General features: G+C 54.7%; 1 protein-coding gene across 3 annotated transcripts in view; it reads left to right on the top strand.

The window, feature by feature from the left end:
* Positions 1 to 10,000, top strand: part of LOC133126843 (arf-GAP with coiled-coil, ANK repeat and PH domain-containing protein 2-like) — a 53,632-nt gene that overhangs the window by 36,379 nt on the left and 7,253 nt on the right. Inside the window, exons 11-22 of one of the 3 annotated variants that reach the window (XM_061239268.1) lie at positions 601 to 652; positions 2,286 to 2,386; positions 3,561 to 3,666; positions 4,217 to 4,419; positions 5,266 to 5,335; positions 6,070 to 6,164; positions 6,332 to 6,525; positions 7,189 to 7,284; positions 8,211 to 8,315; positions 8,507 to 8,715; positions 9,124 to 9,233; positions 9,610 to 9,720. In XM_061239268.1, the coding sequence (XP_061095252.1) occupies positions 601 to 652; positions 2,286 to 2,386; positions 3,561 to 3,666; positions 4,217 to 4,419; positions 5,266 to 5,335; positions 6,070 to 6,164; positions 6,332 to 6,525; positions 7,189 to 7,284; positions 8,211 to 8,315; positions 8,507 to 8,715; positions 9,124 to 9,233; positions 9,610 to 9,720 (1,452 nt within the window). Of the gene's footprint in view, positions 1 to 600; positions 653 to 2,285; positions 2,387 to 3,560; positions 3,667 to 4,216; positions 4,420 to 5,265; positions 5,336 to 6,069; positions 6,165 to 6,331; positions 6,526 to 7,185; positions 7,285 to 8,210; positions 8,316 to 8,506; positions 8,716 to 9,123; positions 9,234 to 9,609; positions 9,721 to 10,000 lie in introns of all 3 variants that reach the window. The other 2 variants (XM_061239267.1, XM_061239269.1) reach the window with 2 other exon arrangements.

Below are 10,000 nucleotides of genomic sequence, written 5' to 3'. Positions count from 1 at the left end.
TTCAGGAAATGAACGTGTCACTGTATCGAATGTGATGTCACAGAGGAGGTCCGCCAATCCCTGAAGTCGATAATAACAACCAGTGGAACAACAGCAACAGTGATTGGTCTGTGGCTGCTTCCTGGCAGTTCTCGTTGTTCTGTTGGTATACTCCGTGATTGGTGGAGTTCCTCAGTGAGGTGATGTCACAACTGCATTGTCCCCATGTTATCCTCTCTGGTCGGTAGTAGGAAACAGGCAGTGTGTATGAACGCGTGGAAACAAGCCGTGTGTATGAACGCGTGGAAACAGGCGGTGTGTATGAACGCGTGGAAACAGGCGGTGTGTATGAACGCGTGGAAACAGGCGGTGTGTATGAACGCGTGGAAACATGGTCCAGATCGCCTGTGGTCCCATGTATCTCTGCCTTGCCCTGTGCAACTGCAGCCCTTTTTCTGAGTTGTGCAGTTCTGTCCTTTGTGGCTTTTCGTTCCTTAATGAAGTTTCCGTTCCTTTTTCGAGGGTACTACTCACGACGGACCGCTCCGCGTCGGGATGCCGGTTGGTGTTTGGCTCTCTCGTGTTGTCGAATATGTGCTCACGACCTGCCTTTCTCCCCAGGCGCTGGTTCTCCATTCAGAACAACCAGCTAGTTTACCAGAAGAAGTTCAAGGTAAGGCCAAAGCGTTGAGGAGCTTGCGTGGTGTGTCCGGGTGTGGTGTGTCCCTTCATATTTAATGACCTCCGGTGCGGAGCTGTGGGCACTGGGCCGTATCTGTGTCTCCGAGCCGTGAGGGAGCTTGTAGGTCAGGACTTTGAGAGAGGCCCTCTTCTGATCTCTAGGATCTACATGTGCAGGTTACTCCAGGTTCTTATTCGCTGTGTCCTGGCAGATCCCGTGGTTTGGGTGATAAACCCAGTGTGCTGAAACAATTCCCGTAGAATTGGTTAAGAGTGAGACGTGAGACGTGGTTAGGAGTGAGACGTGATTAATTTTGTGTGGACTGAGTCATGAGGAGGAGGTGTAGAGGCACCGGGGCAGATAACAGAAACGCACGGTGGCCTTGAATGAGCAGGAACAGCTTGCTGAGGCACGCTTAATGGGCTGCAGAAGCATCCAAGGTCTAAAAACAGAAAGGGCTTTCATTTGTCTGCAGTGCTTTACACAGCAGCTGTGCAACTCCAGCTTGCAGAAAAAGATGTGACCTGGCATTGAACTGTAAAGGGAAGAGAGAAAACCTGCGTTAGTCAGAGAATCACATAGATGTGAATTCTGACACTTCCATATTTATATACAAGGCATCACTTTTTGAAGTACCAGCTGAAATGTGGATTATGTTTTTCCATGACTTGGTCATCAGTTGTGACTGAGTGATGGGTGGGAAGTGATTAGTAAAGGATGTGATTGGTTGTGATTAGCTCTGTGTGGAAGATAATTCAGTGGTTCTGCAGTAGGATCAGTAAGACTCCATGGCATGGTTGCTAGTGGTAACTGTTAGTTACTCAAGCATTGGCGAGTGAGTGATGAGTTAGAGGTGATTAGTAAAGGATGTGATTAGATGTGTGTAGTGAGTGTTGAGGTGATTAGTAAAGGATGTGATTAGATGTTTGTAGAGTGAGTGTTGAGATGATTAGTAAAGGATGTGATTGGTTGTGATTAGCAGTATGTTCAGTGAGACACCAGGGCCGTGTGTCCGTGTGTCCGTGTGTCCGTGTGTTCGTGTGTCCGTGTGACCGTGTGGCCGTGTGTCCGTGTGTCCGTGTGTCCGTGTGACCGTGTGACCGCGTGACCGTGTGACCGTGTGACCGTGTGTCCGTGTGTCCGTGTGGCCGTGTGACCGTGTGTCCGTGTGACCGTGTGACGGTGTGTCCGTGTGACCGTGTGACCGTGTGACCGTGTGTCGGTGTGTCGGTGTGACCGTGTGTCCGTGTGTCCGTGTGACCGTGTGACCGTGTGTCGGTGTGACCGTGTGACCGTGTGTCGGTGTGGCCGTGTGACCGTGTGTCGGTGTGACCGTGTGACCGTGTGTCCGTGTGACCGTGTGACCCTGTACCCGTGTGACCGCGTGTCCGCGTGACCGTGTGACCGTGTGACCCTGTACCCGTGTGACCGTGTGACCGCGTGTCCGCGTGTCCGCGTGACCGCGTGACCGTGTGACCGTGTGACCGTGTGACCGTGTGACCCTGTACCCGTGTGACCGTGTGACCGTGTGACCGTGTGACCGTGTGACCGTGTGACCGTGTGTCCGTGTGTCCGTGTGACCGTGTGACCGTGGTGCGGGAGCTGAAGTGTGGTGTCCCTGCAGGATAACCCCACGGTGGTGGTGGAGGACCTGCGGCTGTGCACGGTGAAGCACTGTGAGGACATCGAGCGTCGCTTCTGCTTCGAGGTCGTGTCCCCGACCAAGTGAGTCCCCCTCTGTGCTCCTCTCCTCAGGGGGACCCCAAACCCTGCCCCGCTCCACAGGGGGACCCCAAACCCTGCCCCGCTCCACAGGGGGACCCCAAACCCTGCCCCGCTCCTCAGGGGGACCCCAAACCCTGCCCCGCTCCTCAGGGGGACCCCAAACCCTGCCCCACTCCATAGGGGGGGACCCCAAACCCTGCTCCGCTCCACAGGGGGACCCCAAACCCTGCCCCGCTCCACAGGGGGACCCCAAACCCTGCCCCGCTCCACAGGGGGACCCCAAACCCTGCCCCGCTCCACAGGGGGACCCCAAACCCTGCCCCACTCCATAGGGGGGGGCCCCAAACCCTGCCCCGCTCCACATGGTACCCCCAAACCCTGCCCCGCTCCACATGGTACCCCCAACCCTGCCCCGCTCCACAGGGGGACCCCAAACCATGCCCCGCTCCACACTGTACCCCCAAACCCTGCCCCGCTCCACAGGGGGACCCCAAACCCTGCTCCGCTCCACACGGTACCCCCAAACCCTGCCCCGCTCCACAGGGGGGGACCCCAAACCCTGCTCCACATGGTACCCCCAAACCCTGCCCCGCTCCATAGGGGGGGACCCCAAACCCTGCTCCGCTCCACAGGGTACCCCCAAACCCTGCCCCGCTCCACAGGGGGACCCCAAACCCTGCCCTGCTCCACAGGGTACCCCCAAACCCTGCCCCGCTCCACAGGGTACCCCCAAACCCTGCCCCGCTCCACAGGGTACCCCCAAACCCTGCCCCGCTCCACAGGGGGACCCCAAACCCTGCCCCGCTCCACAGGGTACCCCCAAACCCTGCCCCGCTCCACAGGGTACCCCCAAACCCTGCCCTGCTCCACAGGGTACCCCCAAACCCTGCCCTGCTCCACAGAACTGGGAAGTTGGCTGATGGGGGCATCCTTTTCAGAAATCCCACCAGTATTCCCCTCAGAAATCCCACCAGTATTCCCATCAAGTAGATCCTTGTTTTTTTGGTTGTTGGTTGGTTAGTTGTTTACTTGGTTATTTTGTTCATTGACTGACTGACTGACAGAATGATTAATTGGTTGATTGGTTGATTGGTTGGTTGATTGGTTGATTGGTTGGTTGGTAGATTGGTTGATTGATTGATTGGCTGATTGATTGATTGAGCTGTGCCCCCAGGAGCTGCATGCTACAGGCGGACTCTGAGAAGCTGAGGCAGGCCTGGATCAAGGCGGTGCAGACCAGCATCGCCACGGCGTTCCGTGAGAAGGGCGAGGAAGCAGAGGTCAGTGAAGGTCACGGCCGCCAGCACTGTGTGTGAGTGTGAGTGTATGTGAGTGTGTGAGGGAGTGTGTGAGTATGTGAGGGAGTGTGTGAGCACGTAGAACATGATGATGGAACCCAGAATACATACACGTTCCTAGAGATCTATCATCCTCTAAGTTTTGACTCCAACCCTTACAAAGCACACCTCATTTAACAACTAGCGATCTCAATGAGTTGCTAATTAGTGGAATCAATTGTGCCAAATTAGGGTTGGAGTGAAAACCTACCAGTAGATCTACAGGAACAGGGCTAGACATGCGCAGGCAGACAGTGAGTTTGGTAGGGATGCGCAGACAGACAGTGAGTTTGGTAGTGATGGGCAGGCAGACAGTGAGTTTGGTAGGGATGCGCAGACAGACAGTGAGTTTGGTAGTGATGCGCAGACAGACAGTGAGTTTGGTAGTGGTGCGCAGACAGACAGTGAGTTTGGTAGTGATGGGCAGGCAGACAGTGAGTTTCGGTGCAGATCTGACCCCCCTGTGGGCGGCTCTCCTGGGTTCTCCCTGCAGAAGGTGGACAGGAAGTCGCCGGCGTCCACAGGAAGTGTGGACTCGGAGTCGAAGGAGCGCTGCGCGCGGGGCGAGGGGGCGCTGCAGCGGGTTCTGGCCGTCCCGGGGAACACCGTCTGCTGCGACTGCGGCCGCCCGGACCCCAGCTGGGCCAGCATCAACCTGGGCATCACACTCTGCATCGAGTGCTCCGGCATACACAGGTAAACCTGGGCATCACACTCTGCATCCAGTGCTCCGGCATACACAGGTAAACCTGGGCATCACACTCTGCATCCAGTGCTCCGGCATACACAGGTAAACCTGGGCATCACACTCTGCATCCAGTGCTCCGGCATACACAGGTAAACCTGGGCATCACACTCTGCATCCAGTGCTCCGGCATACACAGGTAAACCTGGCAACCATCCCGCTCTCGAGTGCTCCGGCATACACAGGTAAACCTGGGCATCACACTCTGCATCCAGTGCTCCGGCATACACAGGTAAACCTGGCAACCATCCCGCTCTCGAGTGCTCCGGCATACACAGGTAAACCTGGGCATCACACTCTGCATCCAGTGCTCCGGCATACACAGGTAAACCTGGCAACCATCCCGCTCTCGAGTGCTCCGGCATACACAGGTAAACCTGGGCATCACACTCTGCATCCAGTGCTCCGGCATACACAGGTAAACCTGGGCATCACACTCTGCATCCAGTGCTCCGGCATACACAGGTAAACCTGGGCATCACACTCTGCATCCAGTGCTCCGGCATACACAGGTAAACCTGGGCATCACACTCTGCATCCAGTGCTCCGGCATACACAGGTAAACCTGGCAACTGTCACACTCTGGAGTGTTCTGTAATAGACAGGTAAACACATTGTGTGTTCTTATGTACTAGTGTAGGTAGAGTGTCTATTTCGAGACTATTCAGAAATGAAACCAAATCGTACATTTGTGCTGACAGTGTCACTCCAGAGGTCCATAGAAAGGCAGTAAGTGGAGGCTGGCTCTGATTGGTTGACCGTGTGATTGACACTGTGTTGCTCCCGCCCCTCTGCAGGAGTCTGGGTGTGCACTTCTCCAAGGTGAGGTCCCTGACCCTCGACACCTTGGAGCCTGAGCTGCTGAAGGTAACTATGACAACACTACGACACCTGACCCCAGTGAGTGCAGTAACTCTTCTTCTGTGGTGGCTGCTAGCTGCTAGCTGCTAGCTAACACCCGCAGTGTGAGTTTGAGTCAGATCCTGCATTATTGTTTCTGGTGGAATTCTTTAACTCAGGGATGGGCAACTCCTGTCCTGGAGGGCCGGTGTGTACGGAGGATTTTATTGCGAGTTCAGCTCAATCAGCCATATGCACCATGATCGATTCACTCGTAAATTAGACCACATTAACATGCTGTAAGACGAGAACCTTCATCAGCTGCTGTTTATATCACAGAAGGTGGCTATAAATGACAGATCATCTAAGTGATTGGGCTAATTAAATAATTCAGAGCAAAAGTTTGTCTGAAATCCAGAAACAGAGACAGCCCACCTTGGCCACCCCTGATATATATTTGAAGCTTTGAAGCTTTAACCTCCTAAGACCCGCACTCTTTTTTGGTATGCATTTTTAATTTCTCTTTGCTATTTGGGCTTCAACTAAGCATCATCTTTTGACATGATGTAGTTTTTGAGAAAAATGATGTCCACATATGTGGACTCTCGGTCTTAAGAATTAAGTATTATGGTTGTACAGCCCAAAATGTGGAGTCCACGCATGTGTACGCCAGGTCTTAGGAGGTTAATTTAAAAAAGGAAAGATGATTGTTTCCTGTGTTCTGTGTGAATGTGTCCTAAATGGTTCATTCTCTCGCACAGCTGATGTGTGAGCTGGGTAATGGAGTCATAAACCAGATCTATGAGGCCCGGCAGGAGGAGATGAGAGTCAGGAAGCCACAGCCCGGAGACCCCAGGTACCGCACGGCCCTCTGGGTAACCAGCTACTGGTCATGTTGTGTTTGTTCTAAACCGACCAATCAGGAGGATGTTTTTGTACCAAACCAACCAATCAGGAGCATGTGTTTGTACTGAACTGACCAATCAGGTGCTCACCCCCCTTCTCTCCTTGTCTTCCCTCCAGACAGGAAATCGAGGCGTACATCCGAGCGAAGTATGTCGACAGGAGATTCGCCCAAATTCCGTCGCCCTCCCAGCAGAGGTCGAAGGTCATCGCCCTGAGCCAGCAGGAGAAGCGCTTGAGCTGCAGCTCGGAGCAGCTGTCCTCCAGACCGGCCCCCGACACGCCCAAACCCCACTCCTCCTCCGACCCCGCAGGTGAGCCCCCGCCCCCTACCACACCCAAAACTACACCCGCCTCCAACCTATCAGGTGAGACCTCGCCCCCCCCACGGGCAAACTTCACCCCCCCCCCCCCCCAAGCTGAGACTGGGCCTCATGTTCCAGTGTGCCAGGTGAGACCCCCAGTGAGACCCCCAGTGAGACCCCCAGTGAGACCCCCAGGTGCTCCATGCTCTCAGGGTTTCTCCCCATATCTCCTCAGCAGCCTTCGCTTATATCTTCCTCTTCATCACTGCTGTGGCTGAGACCACTCCTGCTCTCACTCCCTACCTCTCTCTCTCTTTCTCTCACTCCCTACCTCTCTCTCACACTCTCCCTCCCTACCTCTCTCTCTCTTTCTCTCACTCCATACCTCTCACTCACTCACTCACTCACTCACTCACTCACTCACTCACTCACTCACTCTCTCACCCACTCTCTCACTCTCTCACTCTCTCACTCACTCTCTCACTCTCTCACTCTCTCACTCACTCTCTCACTCACTCACTCACTCTCTCACTCACTCACTCACTCTCTCACTCACTCACTCACTCGCTCACTCACACACTCACTCACTCCCCCTCGCTCTGCCTCTCTCCTCTCTGTACCCCCCTGGCTAACCTGCTACCTGCACTTTGACCTCTGACCCCTGCATAGCAGCAGCCGGCGGCCGCCCCCGTCGGGAGTCTCTGTTCTGTGCCGACGAGCTCTCCTCCCTCTTCTCCTACTTTGACGCCTCCTCCAGGCTACGGAGCAGTAAGTACGGCCACGCTCCCCCCCTCCCCCCGTTCAGCACCGTGGACTCATCCGTGCAGTGGGCATCTTGGCTTGGTGTGGTTGGTACCATTCGTCCTTGGGGGGTGTTTTTCGCCTGTATTTTGGTGTCACCTCTCACAAGCACCTGAGAGGGACCTGTCTCCCCCCCCCTCATCTCTCTGTTTCTCTGTCTCTCTCTCTCTCTCTCTCTCTCTCCCTCTCTCCCCCTCTCTCTCTGTTTCTCTCTCTCACATTGTGAATGTGGTTCTTTATGTTAGGGCTGCATGATGTATCGAATCGCAGTTGTTTTTTTTGGTCTGACATTGGGTGGAAAAAAACAAAATGGTGGCAGTTAATTTTATTATGCTTGGAAAAGTAATGTGATTCGATATATCATGCAGGCCTAGTTCTGGTCTGTGTCAGGTTGTGGGAAACTTGTGATTGGTCATTGTGACCATAGATATTATGGACTAACCAGATGGTCACCTCCCCTGTTCCTCCAATCCTCAGTAGTTGTTGACCAGGTAACCGGACAATTTCTGGTGTTTCTGAACGTCCACTGGAATTTTATGGTGCCTGTTCCCATTAATGAACTTTGCGATGGTAAGCGTAACGGTAAACGATTATGCACCAATTGGGAGCGTTCCTTTATGAACAGAAAAGCGAGACAGAACTTTTTTTTAAGGAAGCAGAGATGACCATCTGTGGTGTAACCCCACCGTCAGTGAGGCAGCTGGTGACTGTGACTGGAGGGTTGGCGATTGTGACCGTGGTGACCGCATGGTTGTGGGGTTTTTACCTGGCAGTTGCCGATAGCGACCGCACTGTTGCCGATAGCGACCGCCCGGTTGCCGATAGCGACCGCCCGGTTGCCGATGCTGACTGCACGGTTGCCGATGCTGACCGTTTGCGCTCCTCTGTTGCAGTAAAGGTGAAGAGTGCAGACAGCGGGATCCAGAACAGCGCAGACGGGGGCCGGGGGCAGCTGGAGACAGAACCCTGCAGCAGCAGCCCGAGAGAGCCTGGAACAGGTGGGACGGCCTGCAAACAGCCGGTCATTTAATCAGCCAGTCGTTTAATCAGCCAGTCGTTTAATTAGCCAATGAAACTTATTGTGAAGTGTGGCCTGGTAATATTTCTCTGAAGTTGTGTGTGGCAATGTTTCTCTGATGGTGAACATGCGTATGTTAATACTCCTGTGACGTTTGTGGTAATATTCCAGAGTCCTCGACGCTGCCGTTCCCAGACCCGGGGCGGGCCGGGGCGGTGATCCCGGCGCCGGAGGACTGCTCCCCCGGGCTGCAGCTGTACTGGGCGGCGGGCGCGCGGAGCCTGCCCAACATGGCCGACGCCCTGGCGCACGGCGCCGAGGTCAACTGGGCCAACAGCCTCGAGGACGGCCGGACACCGCTGATGATGGCTGTGCAGGGGGTGCGTGTGTCCCGCTGCGGCCTACACCCACACAGGGGCCACACAGGGGCCCTACACCCAGCCCGGGGCCACACAGGGGCCCTACACCCACACAGGGGCCACACAGGGGCCCTGCACCCACACAGGGGCCACACAGGGGCCCTACACCCAGACCGGGGCCCTACACCCAGACCGGGGCCACACAGGGGCCCTGCACCCACACAGGGGCCACAGAGGGGCCCTACACCCCAGACCTGGGTCTCACACAGTGGCTTCAGAAAGTATTCAGACCCCTTGTACATTTAAATAACGTGTAAAATTGCCATTTATGCCCATCAATCTACAGGTGTGTAGGTGTTCAGGGCTGTTTAATCTGTAAATCTCCAGGCCCTGAGCTAACGGTGACCTTTGACCTCTGACCTCCCTTAGGGTTGCCTGGTGACCTGTGAGTTCCTGCTGCAGAATGGTGCGAGTGTGAACCAGCAGGACTCTGGCGGGCGCGGCCCCCTGCACCACGCCACCCTCTTAGGCCACACGGGGTGAGTTACCACGGTGACGCCGTCCGTACCCACAATCCTCCTGTGACCTTCGCCATGAGCCAGAAAAACCGCCCACACCATACACATCAGGCCTGGGCCACATACATAACTGTTTTGGATTCAAATGGTTTTCTGTGCTTGATTTATCTGGCCTGGTGCAATTGAGCCAACCAAGAGGACCAGAAGGCAGGCTTTGCACTTTTTGAGGGTATCTCAAAAAGGTTCCTGTACAGCAGACACGCTCAGTAAAGTGTAGAAAAAGTATTTGAATCCAAAACAATTACGTAATTGTCCCACCAGGTCTGACACATGGAATGTGTCTCAGGTGTGTACAGGTGTGTTTGACAGGTGTACTGACCCCGCCTCTCTCTCTCAGACAGGTGTGTTTGTTCCTGAAGAGAGGGGCCAGTCAGAACGCCGTGGACACGCAGGGGCGGAGTCCCCTGTCCATCGCCGTGGAAGCAGCCAATGCCGACATCGTCACCCTGTGAGTCCCTCTCTGATTGGCCACCGCCCCTCTGATTATCTACAGGGATCTCAAACTCCAGTCCTATCTGCAGACCCAGTTTTCCTATCTGCAGACCCAGTTTTCCTATCTGCAGACCCAGTTTTCCTATCAGTGACATCATTTCTGCTACGCTTTAATGAAAAGCAGTATTGTAAATAAACAGTGATGTAAGTAGGTGATGGTGTTTTATAGTGCCTGGTTTATCAAAAGTAAAAAGCCCAGGGAGTTGAACCTGCAACCTCCCAAAGCCTGGTTCCCT

Source organism: Conger conger, chromosome 4 (assembly GCF_963514075.1).
Source record: "Conger conger chromosome 4, fConCon1.1, whole genome shotgun sequence".
In the NCBI taxonomy this organism is placed as follows: Eukaryota; Metazoa; Chordata; class Actinopteri; order Anguilliformes; family Congridae; genus Conger; species Conger conger.
Note: the sequence above shows the minus strand (reverse complement) of the source record. Positions and strands in the feature narration are given on the sequence as shown.